This window comes from Lontra canadensis, unplaced genomic scaffold, assembly GCF_010015895.1.
Source record: "Lontra canadensis isolate GAN:19392208 unplaced genomic scaffold, GSC_riverotter_1.0 scaffold16, whole genome shotgun sequence".
NCBI classification, from domain to species: domain Eukaryota; kingdom Metazoa; phylum Chordata; class Mammalia; order Carnivora; family Mustelidae; genus Lontra; species Lontra canadensis.
Genome location: NW_022631010.1, coordinates 13,147,815 through 13,161,867, shown reverse-complemented (window position 1 = coordinate 13,161,867; position 14,053 = coordinate 13,147,815). Strand labels below are relative to the sequence as shown.

At 52.0% G+C, this 14,053-nt stretch overlaps 1 protein-coding gene across 2 annotated transcripts in view; it reads left to right on the top strand.

Moving 5' to 3' along the window:
* JAG1 (jagged canonical Notch ligand 1) overlaps window positions 1-14,052 on the top strand; it is a 35,752-nt gene extending 21,700 nt beyond the window's left edge. The window contains exons 7-26 of one of the 2 annotated variants that reach the window (XM_032859186.1): window positions 31-150; window positions 608-721; window positions 2,123-2,236; window positions 2,819-2,932; window positions 3,340-3,386; window positions 3,726-3,899; window positions 4,314-4,464; window positions 5,262-5,426; window positions 5,895-6,008; window positions 6,559-6,672; window positions 6,785-6,898; window positions 7,043-7,159; window positions 7,657-7,684; window positions 8,163-8,248; window positions 9,363-9,476; window positions 10,071-10,180; window positions 10,288-10,521; window positions 10,710-10,841; window positions 11,020-11,166; window positions 12,030-14,052. In XM_032859186.1, coding sequence (XP_032715077.1) covers window positions 31-150; window positions 608-721; window positions 2,123-2,236; window positions 2,819-2,932; window positions 3,340-3,386; window positions 3,726-3,899; window positions 4,314-4,464; window positions 5,262-5,426; window positions 5,895-6,008; window positions 6,559-6,672; window positions 6,785-6,898; window positions 7,043-7,159; window positions 7,657-7,684; window positions 8,163-8,248; window positions 9,363-9,476; window positions 10,071-10,180; window positions 10,288-10,521; window positions 10,710-10,841; window positions 11,020-11,166; window positions 12,030-12,491 — 2,771 coding nt within the window. In that variant the 3' untranslated portion in view covers window positions 12,492-14,052. Of the gene's footprint in view, window positions 1-30; window positions 151-607; window positions 722-2,122; window positions 2,237-2,818; window positions 2,933-3,339; window positions 3,387-3,725; window positions 3,900-4,313; window positions 4,465-5,261; window positions 5,427-5,894; window positions 6,009-6,558; window positions 6,673-6,784; window positions 6,899-7,042; window positions 7,160-7,656; window positions 7,685-8,162; window positions 8,249-9,362; window positions 9,477-10,070; window positions 10,181-10,287; window positions 10,522-10,709; window positions 10,842-11,019; window positions 11,171-12,029 lie in introns of both variants that reach the window. The other variant, XM_032859185.1, reaches the window with a different exon arrangement.
* Window position 14,053: the final 1 nt, after the last annotated feature.

The window sequence follows — 14,053 nt, the reverse complement described above, 5'->3', positions numbered from 1 at the left end:
GAGCCGCTGACTTCCCCGGGTCTCTGGCAGATCTCAACTACTGCGGGACCCGCCAGCCCTGTCTCAACGGGGGAACCTGCAGCAACACGGGTCCTGACAAGTACCAGTGTTCGTGCCCTGAGGGCTATTCAGGATCCAACTGTGAAATCGGTAAGTGGTCCAGGTGGCACGAGAGCCCTTCATTTAATTTTCGGGTACACTCAGCTTAAGAAGAAATAACAGTACACTTTAAGGAGTCGTTAAAAGATGAAAACAGCCTTGGAAGCGAAGTCTTGTCATCCCAGCAGTTCTGTGGGTCTTTGAGACCTCCTGCAAGCAGCGTGAGGGTCTCCCAGCCGGTGATGCTGCCTAGCATGGGGGATGGAGGGGCTGTTTGCTGCACGGTGACCCCAGCCCTGAGATGCCTTGGAATGTGGCCGCAGACACTTGGGCGAGAGAGGCCTTCCTGTCTCCCCTAGACTCAGCAGGGTTATACAGCACATGCTTGCTTTCATTTTTCTGAAGTGAGCTGGAGCTGGTGGCCCAGGCGTGGGACTCAGCTGTGGGGAGAGGACAGAGGCGGCCCCAAGCGGGAGTCCCTTGCTGACCGCTCTCCTGGTTTTTGCAGCGGAGCACGCGTGCCTGTCTGACCCCTGCCACAACAGAGGCAGCTGCAGGGAGACCTCGCTGGGGTTTGAGTGTGAGTGTTCTCCGGGCTGGACGGGCCCCACGTGTTCCACAAGTAAGTCTGGGCTTTGGCCTGTCTTTTCCTGAGGATCACTGTATTGAGATACGTGGGTTGGGGGCTGGGACCTGGGCTGGGTTCATTGTCAGGTCTCAGTGATGGGTCTGTCTTGGTGGGAGGGGTCCGGCTTGGGCTTCTAGCCTTTACACCGGAAGTCTCCCTGCATCCTCATCCTTAGTTCCTGGCAGAAACTTCTGCGTGGATACCTCTGTCCTTCTTGTGTACTCCCTGGAGCTCGGCCTCCTCTGAATCGAGTCCTAGTTCTTCTCCTTGCAGCCATGGAAAGCTGCCCGCAGGGAGGCTGTCACCCCTGAATATGGTTATGGGGGGTAGGGGGCCCCAAAAGAGGAAGCTACAGTGTAGAGTTGTTGTGGCTGCAAGGCCTGGCTGCATGGGAGAACCGCCGGGGGGCTGGATCGGACCGTGTAGATGTGGTATCCCCACAGTTTGCCTTTGGGATCGAGGAGTCCACATTCTTTTTTTTTTTTTTTTTTTTAAGATTTTATTTATTTGACACACAGATCACGAGTAGGCAGAGAAGCAGGCAGAGAGAGAGGGGGAAGCAGGCTCCCTGCTGAGCAGAGAGCCCGATGCAGGGCCCAATCCCAGGACCCTGAGATCATGACCTGAGCTGAAGGCAGAAGCTTAACCCACTGAGCCACCCAGGTGCCCCTGAGGAGTCCACATTCTTAAACAAGCACCTGGGTTTCTGAGGTGCAGCCAGGCCTGAGAACCACTGTTGTCAGCACCCTGACAGCCTGGTGAAGAACAGGGCTTTGGGGGTCAGGCCGCCAGGGCTGGCCCTGTGGCCCTGCCTGCCTCTTGCAGGATGGATCATTAGCCCACCCCCACCCTGTGCCCTCTCGATATGGGACAGGAGAATTCCCATGTCTTCTGAACCCATTAGCAGATTCAGAGAGAGAGTCTGGTCCTTCATAAGTGGGCAGCGGATGAAGGAAGAGGCCACTGTAGTCCCTGGCAGAAGTGGGGGTGGAGACCCCAGCTGTGTCATTTTGGGAAAGCTCTGTGAGCTAATAAGAATGAAGTTTTCTACCAGTAAAGACTTCTTTTTCCTTGCATTTTCTTAGCCACCCTTGAGCCATGATGAAACTTTTTTCTTTAAAAATCAAAGGTGGGCAGAGCTAGATGTCCCATGTTACTAGTGGGTCAATGCTCTGGGGATCCAGCTGGCTTTCCCTGCTGCTTAGGTTGGGGATTAAATGAACTGGGGCAGTGGAGGATTTAAAGCTAAAATCGGGCCTCACCGTCACAGCAGTCCCTTAGAACAGGTGTCTGGCTCTTAAGTGAAGGCTCCTCATGTGAGGGTTGGCATTAAATGATGTAATTGTCAAAAGGACGGAGATTAAATTGCCAGCCCTTTTCCTTTTTGTCCAACAGACATTGATGACTGTTCTCCAAATAACTGTTCCCACGGGGGCACCTGCCAGGACTTGGTTAATGGATTCAAGTGCGTGTGCCCACCCCAGTGGACTGGCAAAACGTGCCAGTTAGGTAAGGAAATTCCTGCATCAAGGTTGGCTTTGATGAGCCGGGCTGTTGGGGGAGATGAGCCTGTGGGTAGTGGTGTGGGTGTGCACACCATCATGTTAAAAAGTAATTTATTGTCAAGAGTCCAGCGGGCCTGGGAGAGAGAACTCGAATGCAAATGGCCTAGCTCTTTTAGGCCCTGTGGGAAAGTCGTGGGATTCCTTGAACCATGTCAATCGTCTGTCCAAGGAGCGTTCAGCTGGGTTGCAAACGGGGATGGTCTCATGAGGAATGAGCTGTCTGCATTCTTCCTGCCACATTTAAATCCCAGCAACTAGGCTGCTCCGAGTTCAGTGCCTGGTGGCTTTCTGCTCTCCTGTTGGGGGCCAGTTGTTAACTAGCAGTCGGAAAGTTATCAATTAGCATTCCTTATTGGGTAGTGGCTAGGGAGAGGGATCAGCTGTTCCAAATAGTGGGAACCTAGTATCTGTGATTTAGCTAGGTTATTAAAATGTCTCCTGGTTCAGAGAAACTATCAATAGGGCTGGGGGCGGGGGAAGTGGGGGTAAATCTCCATTTCTCACTGCCCCTCCACATTTCTTTCAGATGCAAATGAATGCGAGGCCAAACCTTGTGTAAATGCCAAATCCTGTAAGAATCTGATTGCAAGCTACTACTGCGATTGCCTCCCAGGCTGGACGGGTCAGAATTGTGACATAAGTGAGTAACTTTGTTTCGATTTTGATTTTTGTGAAACTAAGGTACTGAAGGCTTTCTAGGCCTGTACGTCCACTCCAGCTCCAAGACTTGTGTGGTAAAAGGAGAACCTCGGAGAGGCAGTATTTTTGGAGAGGGAGGGATCAGTGCAGAAGGGAAAACCTGGCACTTTATCAGGCTCCTTAGCCGGTAAAACAGCCATGTGCTGATAAGGTGTCTCAAACAATGATGTGAAGTTCACTTGCTCAATGAGGGAGGGTTCCCACCCAGTGTAATAACCTTATGCCAGGGGAAGCATATAGGAACTCTGATTTGAGGCTTTTATCTGTTCTGAGCAGAGAACACTTTTCAGTTAAGCCCAACTTCAATGGAAATTGCTTCTTTAATATGATGACTTGTTTATTTTTCAGATATTAATGACTGCCTTGGCCAGTGTCAGAATGACGCCTCCTGTCGGGTATGTAAATCTTAGCTTAAGATGAAAACCTTACTGATTGACATGAATCTATAAGGTGTATGTGACCCTGGGAGAGCTTGGTCCCTCTGAGATTTAAAAATGCAGGTGGAGAGTGATTCTCTGGAAGTTTCACTTGGGCTCATGTTACCCCCCAGCCTCTTGGGAGCCATGTCGAAGGCCTGCACATAGAAATTCCTCTCAAACATTTCGAGAGGCTGGGCCCTGAGCGATCACGGCGGATCAGCGGAACCGTGGCAGTCATGCGGGACTGCCGCAGCCCTGTTTGCGGAGTACAGAGAAAAAAAGCCTGTCTTTCTCCCCCCTCCTTCTCCTTTCCAGGATTTGGTTAATGGTTATCGCTGTATCTGTCCACCTGGCTATGCAGGCGATCACTGTGAGAGGGAGATCGATGAATGCGCCAGCAACCCCTGTTTGAATGGGGGTCACTGTCAGAATGAAATCAACAGATTCCAGTGTCTGTGTCCCACTGGTTTCTCTGGAAACCTCTGTCAGGTGAGCGATGCTAGAACCTCCATCTGCCAAGTTTCTACAGCAGGGCTCCCTCCTCTTCCGCCCCCCTCCTCTGCTCCCTCTCCCATCCCCTTCCCTTCCTCACTCTGGAGTCACCATGAAGTCTGTTAACATTCACTGACCAGGGACTTCTAGGGAACGCAGGTGGAAGGACACCGAGGAGTGGTTTTCTTCATAGTGTCAGCAGCCTTTCGATTTGACTTTGTGCCCCTGACCTCTTCCACTCCGCCCTGTTTTGCCCGTGCATCCCTGGACAGTCTCTAGGACATAACTATCATGTAGGGTGTTCTCCTAATAGAAGGAGGTGAAGGGGCCAGATTCCAGCACCTGCCGCCCCAGAGCAGTTATAATCACAGCTCCGTTTCTTCTCCCCCGTCCTGGCTCCTGGCCCCGCAGCTGGACGTAGATTATTGCGAGCCCAATCCCTGCCAGAACGGCGCCCAGTGCTACAACCGTGCCAGTGACTATTTCTGCAAGTGTCCCGAGGACTACGAGGGCAAGAACTGCTCCCACCTTAAAGACCACTGTCGCACCACTCCCTGCGAAGGTACCTCCCCTGCCTGCCATCCTGGGTGGCCGCTGCCTCTTGCCCCATTGGCCGCTGCCCCTTGATATTCTCAGAGGCCGTTCAGATGAGACAGAGAGACCCTAACCTGACTGCTTAGGGAAGCCAGAACATGTGGAAGCCGTTTATTCAGGCTCCGCTGGTGGTAGAGCCAGGTCCCCAGGTAGCCCAGGGGCGAGCATACCTGTTCTAGTTTGTAGCACAGAGATGGCCCTCAAAGCAACACTGCCAGAACTTTCTGCAGCCGTGGAAATGTCTGCTATCTGCACTGTTGGGTACAGTAGCCCCAGGAGCCTTGAGTGTGACTGGTACGACTAGATAGGTGGACTTCACTTAATTTTAATTCACCGAAATAGCCACACGTGTCTCGGGGCTGTTGTAGTAGGTGACACAGCTTTACAGGTTCTTCGTCCTTCCTGCTAGCTTACATATGATTACATAGGAAATGAAGCTGTCCAGCTTCCTTTAGCGAGCTTCTGCCAGGCTGAGGAGATGTCACAGGGAGGAGAGGGGCCCACAGACATGTAGGCTTCTTAGCCACCTCGGGGGAAAATGCCTTAAAAACAAAATTCTGTCTGCCTGGAGTTTCAGCTTCGCCTGTTACAGTGTGACGTGGCCCACTGCCAGAGTCTCAGCCCCAAGGTGGCTCTTGACTTCTTACCCTCATGAACCAAAGGGTGCCTGTCTCCAGGAAAGCAAGCTTGGTGTAGGTCCTCAGCTTAGGAATGCCATGTCTCGGGGGTCCGTGGCCGTGATCTAATCCCGAGTCTGTCTTCTAGTGATTGACAGCTGCACAGTGGCCATGGCTTCCAACGACACACCTGAGGGGGTGCGGTATATTTCCTCGAACGTCTGTGGTCCCCACGGGAAGTGCAAGAGTCAGTCGGGAGGCAAATTCACCTGTGACTGTAACAAAGGCTTCACTGGAACATACTGCCATGAAAGTAAGACCCTCTCAGGGGATGGGGCAGGGTGCCCCCTCACCCCGCCTCGGCCCAGCTCGGGGAGCATTTGAGCTTGAGTCGTTACAGTTGAGGCCAGTGAGGCTTCCCAGTCCACCCAGGGCCTGAGACCGAGTTAGGTTTAATTTATGAGCTCACTGACGCCTCTGACCCTTCAGCACACTTATGTTCTAGAATCTTCCTAGTTTGGATGGTCTCGCTTTTCCATAAGAATTTCTTCCCCGCTCCCTCCAAGCAGCTTAGCCTCTGAGGCACTAAAACAGACAAGGCATCCTCTGGAGGCTTCTGCCTGATGAGCAGCCTGTTGAACTCGAGAAAGGGTCCTGATGGAGTTGAGAATGTGGAGATAGCCCCTGGCCCCTCATTTTCTCAGGAGGTGGCCCCAGGACCAGTGCCTGGCTATGGCGTCAGGTGTCCTTTACTCACCAGCTTTTTGTCTTCGTTTCACAGATATTAACGACTGTGAGAGCAACCCCTGTAAAAATGGCGGCACTTGCATCGATGGGGTCAACTCCTACAAGTGCATCTGCAGTGATGGCTGGGAGGGGGCCTACTGTGAAACCAGTGAGTGTGTGGTCTTTTCTGGGCCAGACAGCTCTGGGATGCTCAGTGTTGGGGGGGGCAGGGGAATCCTCAGAGGAGGCTTGTCTTTTTCATGGGAATGAGGTCCTGAGACCCCAACTGTTCTTGTCCTGGGATAGCATCGCCTGTGTCCTGTTAGCGTTTGTGAGCGCCCATGACAGGCCTCAGGGAGGAGCTTCTGTGAGGAGCTGTAAAGGCAGACTGTCATTAGGATAAATACCCCTGCTTGCGGGGAAAGTAATCCTCTTTCTGTTTTGATTGTAATTTGTGCCTGTGCTGACGTTAACTTCCGTGGCAGCGACAGAGGCCTCTCCCTGTCTTGCCACCTTGTGGGGTTACGAGTAACCCAGCTGAGGGCTCCTTTCCTCCTGCTGAAGAGTGAAAGTGTTGAAGTCCCGGGATTGCTCAGCTGGTCTTGGACCTCGGAGTGGAAACCAGCGGGTGGAGGTGGCCATAGGAAGGGGTGCGGTTCTTCCACGCCGTGAACAGTTCTGGAAACTTCTTGAGCTGGGTGTCTCCTCTTTGATTCTAGACATCAATGACTGCAGCCAGAATCCCTGCCACAATGGGGGCTCGTGTCGTGACCTTGTCAACGACTTTTACTGTGACTGTAAAAATGGGTGGAAAGGAAAGACCTGCCACTCACGTAAGTGGTAGCTGGCGGGGGTCCCCCCCTCATCCCCGGAACCCCTCCAGCCTTCCCTGTCTTCTGTGAGGGGGGCTGGCCAGGGGCTCACATGGAGATCCCCCTCCTTCAGGTGACAGCCAGTGTGACGAGGCCACGTGCAACAACGGTGGCACCTGCTATGACGAAGGGGACGCTTTCAAGTGCATGTGCCCTGGAGGCTGGGAAGGGACGACCTGCAACATAGGTAGCTTTCTGCGCCACATGGGGTTGGCAGTGGGCGTGGCCGTCTTGACACCTAGGACTGTTCTCCCGGCAGGTCTGCTTCTTGGCTCCCAGGACAGTCTGTGGAGCCTCAAGGAGGGTGGTCCTGTCTGTTCTTGTCTTGTAGCCCGGAACAGCAGCTGCCTGCCCAACCCTTGCCACAATGGGGGCACCTGTGTGGTCAACGGGGACTCCTTCACGTGTGTCTGCAAAGAAGGCTGGGAGGGGCCCATCTGTACTCAGAGTGAGTGTCCCTCTGCCCCACATGCCCTGAACTCTGCAAGGGCTGCAGGAGTGCAGCCTGACACCCTCAGGGACTCGGGATGGAAACCAGAAGCAGAGCTGTTTGATGTCTGCTTCTGCTTCACCTGGGTCTGTTCTAACGCACTTGATGGACTGCAGCCCTGACCTGGGCATGAGAAAGTCGCCGAGGAGATAAGTGGAGACAGATGGTGTCTGCGCTCCCAGCATGGGTCTGACCAGCAGCCTGTCTCCTTCCCTTCTCACAGCCCCCTGCCCGTCCTGAGCGGGGCCTCTTCCTGTGGGGTGTCCCACGGCACAGGGAACAAACTTGTGGCGAAGGCCTGGTTCCAATTGAACAGAGGTCGTCAGTGCCTTTTGCTGGTGTAAACTACGTCTCTATCAGACAGGTCTTAGGGAAATAAGGGGTGTTTCTACGTACGGTTAAAACTGCTTTGCCGGGTGAAGGCCTCGGTGTTAAGTTGTCTTTTTACTTTGCAGATACCAACGACTGCAGTCCTCATCCCTGGTAAGCATGACCACCTTTGAAGCCAGCCTTTGTTGGCTGCATTGTGCATGGGTATTCCCCAGGGATCTTGCCTGGAATGCAGGTTCTGCTGCTCGAGGCCTGGGTGGGGCTGCAGACCCTGCCCGGGGCACATGCTCCCAGGGGACACTGGTCCTGCTGGTCCGCAGACCACACTTTAATCAGCCAGGCTGTGTCTCTGTTGGGAGCTGAGACTTTCCACCTTGGCTGTCCACGAGGATCACCTGGGGAGCTTTTAGAAGTTCGGATACCTGGACTGCAACAGAGACCTGTGACTGAGAGCCTCTGGGGGTGGGACCCGGGCACTATTATTTTTAAAGCTCCCCAGGCAATGGGGAGTGTGGCCAGGGGTGAGAGCCGCCGAATGTAACTGGCATGGTGCCCCATGAGCTGGCTGGTGGAGTCGTGGATCCGTGGATTGGGAGGTCGGTAACTGAGGCGGTCTTTGCTTTCTTCTTAGTTACAACAGTGGCACATGTGTAGATGGGGACAACTGGTACCGGTGCGAGTGTGCCCCCGGCTTTGCTGGACCTGACTGCAGAATAAGTAAGGACCAGGCCAAGTTGGTTTCCCCAGTGGTGTTCTTGCCCCTAACTCCCAGCCCTCAGACCAACACTTTTCATCTTGAAAATGGTTAAAGTCACTCTTCCCTTTAGCCCTGCCTGAGAGGCATAAAACGTCTCACCTCCAGCTGGGATTAAGGTTCTGGATAGGGCCAGAAGCTCCCAGGTACCTGCTGGTCCTTCCCCGGGTAGGATGGCCCTCATCCAGGGGAGGGAGTTTACCAGCCACAGAATTGGAGGATTAATCCATTCTGAGGCCGCAAGGAAAGAGCGCTTTTCCCCTTGACTACTCTGAAGTCATTGACACATGGATATAAGCCACAGAGGACAGAGCTAACGGCAGTGGATGGGACTAGGGTCTAGTGGTTTCCAAAGATTTGGTCAGGCCTTGGTGAAAGGATTAAAACGGGAGGCAGGCAGTACAGTTTTTCGGGGTGCTTAAGGTTTTTATTTTGAGCCCTTTCCTACCTTTTTTATATGCCCTTTAGTTTAGGGGGATAGCTGTAATTTTCATTCTCATCCCCAAATTATTTAAAATTTTACTAGTGCTTGAGTCTGGGACTGACTGGTCTTCAGCACTAAGTTGCGGTAGATTTGGTCTATTTCATGTTTCTAAATTGTGTTGGCAAACTGTTGCCTTGACCCACAGGCTCTTTTTGTAAATAAAGTTTTATTGGCACACAGCTACTCCTTTATGTACTGTCTTAAAGCTGCTTTCATGCTCCAACAGGGTTCAGTAGTCGTGACAAAGCCCATATGGCCCGCAAAGGTTAAAATATTTGACCCTTTATAAGAACTTTGCCAGTCCTTGCTCTAAGTTGTACCGTCTGATAAAAAGGAACCTATTTCATCAAAAATTGCTGCCTCCTGAACTGACCCTCAGCTGCTCAAAAGTCAGGCTAATGATGATCTTTGGGGGGCAGTAACTGGTGCTTTTTGGGGTACTGATGATCAATTTATTTAGGTGCTGGTTACGTAACTCATTAAACTTATACTTAGGGTCTTTATGCTTTATCTGTGTGTTAGGTTAGTAAAAACTTAGAAAAAAACATCACTGCTTCCCACTGGATCCTAAACTTAATCTCCACTTCTCCTAGACATCAATGAATGCCAGTCCTCACCATGTGCCTTTGGGGCAACCTGTGTGGATGAGATTAATGGCTACCGGTGCATCTGTCCCCCAGGGCACAGCGGTGCCAAGTGCCAGGAAGGTATGTGGGTCAGGCCGCAGCTGCCCATGGGGGGAGCGGGCCCTAGTCACTGCAGTTACCCTCTGACTGTTCCCGAGCGCACACTGTGCTAAGGGAGAGAACATGGAGGGGGGAATGTGCAGAGGGAGTCACGGGGACCGGGGGAGCTTAAGGGGCCCCCTACGAATAGGGTAGCTGTTTGTAGTCTGGCTCTCGGGCAGTTCTGCTCTGTGACAAACCATCCCAAGACGTGGCCTACAGCAGGCATTCATCGTGTTGCTCGGGGCATGCAGGGCAGATGTAGTGAGAATGGGCTGCGGGCCGGGCTCAGGTCTATTCTGGGCACTTCCTCCCACCCTGTGGACCAGTAGCCCTATCTGGTGAATGGCCAAGCCCAGCTGTGAGCAACTCTGCTCACATCATCCCCACAGAAAGGCGGCCCTGGTACAGCCCGGTGGTCATGGGACCACGTGCCGAGGCAGCCGGTGAGGGAAGAGGACCTGTTGTCCCATGGCCCAGGGCAGAGCTGTAATCCCTTCCTAACAGGGAGGAAGTGAAGAGTAGAGTGCCCAACAGAAAAGGACACTCCTTCCACTCAGGCATCCTACCTTGCAGTTTCAGGGAGACCTTGTATCACCGTGGGGAGTGTGATACCAGATGGGGCCAGGTGGGACGATGACTGCAATGCCTGCCAGTGTCTGAACGGAAGGATCGCCTGCTCTAAGGTATGGCGGGAGGGCCTGTGCCGCTCGCCCGCGTGCCGGGCTTGCTGCTGCCCGGCGTTCCTCCTGAGCTGCCCTCTCCATCTCTGTCTGTCTGTCTGTCTCTCCAGGTCTGGTGTGGCCCTCGACCTTGCCTGCTCCACAAAGGGCACAGTGAGTGCCCCAGCGGGCAGAGCTGCATCCCGATCCTGGATGACCAGTGCTTCGTCCGCCCCTGCACGGGTGTGGGCGAGTGCCGGTCTTCCAGTCTCCAGCCGGTAAAGACCAAGTGCACCTCCGACCCCTACTACCAGGAGAACTGTGCCAACATCACGTTCACCTTCAACAAGGAGATGATGTCACCGGTATGGAACCAGCGCTTTTTCGGTTAGGCCTGGCGGGGTGTGTCTGCTTGTTGCGAAGCAGGAGCGTCCCCGGCTAGGCGCTTGTCGAGCTTCCATTCCTGACTTCCAAGGGAACCTCGGCTGCTTTTTGTTTTTTTTCCCCTCTTTGTTCGGTATCTTACGTGTGTGGTTTTCAAATGTGATTCTAGGGTCTCACCACGGAGCACATTTGTAGCGAACTGAGGAATCTGAATATCTTAAAGAACGTTTCTGCTGAATATTCCATCTACATAGCCTGTGCGCCATCCCCGTCTGCGAACAATGAACTCCACGTGGCCATTGTAAGTACGAGACCCGGTCCCGCCTCCTCACTTGGTTGTGGGTGGTTTGCAAACTTCAGTGAGCCACCGCTCGGGCAGGGGTCGCTGCGAGGGAGCGTGGCCCACGCGTTCCGTGACTCAGTGACAGCTCCTGTGGAGTGTTGCCCTGACGTGCGTCTGACCGTTCTCCTTTTTCCAGTCTGCCGAAGACATCCGGGATGATGGAAACCCGATCAAGGAGATCACGGACAAAATCATAGATCTCGTCAGTAAACGGGATGGGAATAGCTCGCTTATCGCTGCCGTGGCGGAAGTGCGAGTGCAGAGGCGGCCTCTAAGGAACAGAGCGGGTAGGTGGCAGGTGGGGACAGGGCCCCGGAGGGAGGACCGTCCGATACGGCTTGGCTCACCACCCAGCAGGTGGGACGTTAGCTGACAGTTTCCCCTCTTGAGGACCACCCCCCCAGCCCCCGACCCCACCGTTTAACTGGGGAAAACAGAGGCCAGCGGCCATGACTAAGGTCCTGGGGTGATGGGCAGAGGTACCTTCTTTCCTGGCCACCACGCTGTGCCCTCGGAAGCCGGCACCCCTGCTGAACACACACCATCTCTAGATCCACTGCGGAGCCCTAGGGCAGAGCACTGCTGTGCCCTGAGCTCATGGCCAGGCACACCCTGCCGTGGCATTCTGGTGTCGTGGGACAGTCTGGCCTAAGCACCGTGACACACGGGTTTGATAGGCAGCCTGATGGCCCTGCGGGACAGCCACGCTCACCTTTTGACCCTCATTGTTCGAGTGAGGTGAGACACTGGGTACGTGAGAATATGGGCCATCTGAGCTGTGCGCGCTCCGATCGGGTTGCAGGTCATGCTGCAAACCAGATCCTCTAGTGAGCTGCGGCCCGAGGAGCCAGATTCTCCTGGACCGAACCAGCTGCTCCTCTCCACACGGCCATCAGGAGCCTCGAGGAGCTGCTGCTGCGCCTGGTCTCTGGGGACAAACGGGTCAGGGTCCCCAAGGGCCCCGGTCCTGTACTTGCTTATCAAGCTGTGAAGTGACAATATGTGGTTGTAAAAAGGGACTTGTCCTCATGGCACCCCTTTTAGGAATGACGAGCAGGAGCTGCAGCAGTGTTGGTATTCTGTTGTTCATGTGATGGCTTTTTTTTCCCTTTCCTTCTGAGAGCTCATTGGTTTTGTGCCCGCCTTACAGATTTCCTGGTTCCTCTGCTGAGCTCCGTCTTGACTGTGGCTTGGATCTGTTGCCTGGTGACGGCCTTCTACTGGTGCGTGCGGAAGCGGCGGAAGCCCAGCAGCCACGCTCGCTCAGCCTCCGAGGACAACACCACCAACAACGTGCGGGAGCAGCTGAACCAGATCAAAAACCCCATCGAGAAGCACGGGGCTAACACGGTCCCCATCAAGGATTACGAGAACAAAAACTCCAAAATGTCAAAAATCAGGACACACAACTCGGAGGTGGAGGAGGACGACATGGACAAGCACCAGCAGAAAGCTCGGTTTGCCAAACAGCCAGCCTACACGCTGGTAGACCGAGAGGAGAAGCCCCCCAACGGCACACCAGCCAAACACCCAAACTGGACAAACAAACAGGACAACAGGGACCTGGAAAGTGCCCAGAGCTTAAACCGGATGGAGTACATCGTATAGCAGAGCGCGGGCGCGGCCGCCACTAGGTAGAGTCTGAGGGTGCTGGGGGCTTGTAGTTCTTCAACTGTTGTGTCCTAGTCCAGTCTGAGGCTGTCATTGACTTAGAATTCCTGTGTTAATTTAAGTTTTGACAAGCTGGCTTACACTGGCAATGGTAGTTTCTGTGGTTGGCTGGGAAATCAAATGCTGCATCTCACAGCTATGCAAAAAGCCAGTCCAAAGTGCCCCCCACCCCTGGCGCACACGGCCCACAGCCGCCAGCTCTTGGATCAGGCACCCCGGACAACGCCCGGCCCCTGGGCCTTGAGCTCCCACTTCTGCCAGCTGTCCCAATGGTGATGCGGTCTTAGGATCATAGTTTTTATTTATATTTATTGACTCTTGAGTTGTTTTTGTATATTGGTTTTATGATGACGTACAAGTAGTTCTGTATTTGAAAGTGCCTTTGCAGCTCAGAACCACAGCAACTATCACAAATGAGTTTATTATTTATTTTTTTTATTGTATTTTGTTGTTGTTGATGTTGTTGGGGGAGGGGGGACTTTGATGTCAGCATTTGCTGGTAAAATGAAGAATTTAAAGAGGAAAAATGTGTCAAAGTAGAATTTTGTATAGTTATGTAAATAATTCTTTTTTATTAATCACTGTGTATATTTGATTTATTAACTTAATAATCAAGAGCCTTAAAACATCATTCCTTTTTATTTATATGTACGTGTTTAGAGTTGAAGGTTTTTGATAGCATTGTAAGTGTATGGCTTTATTTTTTTGAACTTATTTTCTTACTACGTGTTGCCTATAAGCCAAAATTAAGGTGTTTGAAAATAGTTTAAAACAATAGGATGGGCTTCAGTGCCTGGAATACTGGTGGAATTTTTTTTTTTTTGTACGACGTCAGATGTTTAAAACACCTTTTATAGCATCACTTTAAAACACGTTTTAAGGACTGACTGAGGCAGTTTGAAAATTAGTCTAGAACAGCAGGTTCTTTTTTTTTTTTTCTTTTTTTTTTTTTTTCTGCTTTAGACTTGAAAAGAGACAGGCAGGTGATCGGCTACACAGCAGTTTAAGGGAACAACTTTGAGCTTCGACTTTACGTAGCCAAAACGTGAGTGGTTGAATATCATTAAAAATATCAAATTGTGTGAAGTTGGAAGCACACCAATCTTATTTTGTAAATTCTGATTTCTTCTCACCATTCGTATGTAATACTGAACCACTTGTAGATTTTTCTTTTTTTTTTTTTTCGTTATCTACTGCATTTAGGGAGTATTCTTATAAGCTAGTTGAATACTTGAACCTTAAAATGTCCAGTAAGATCACTGTTTAGATTTGCCATAGAGTACACTGCCTGCCTTAAATGAGGAAATCAAAATGCTATTGCAAAGTTGAAGATCAAAAAGGCTTATGAAAGTTAATTTCGTTGCTTCATCACTGAGACCGTGAAGATACTTTGTATTGTCCTATTAGTGTTATGAACATACAAATGCATCTCTGATGTGTTGTTCCTGGCAATAAATTTTGAAAAGTACTATTTATTAAATTTTTTGTATGAAACATGG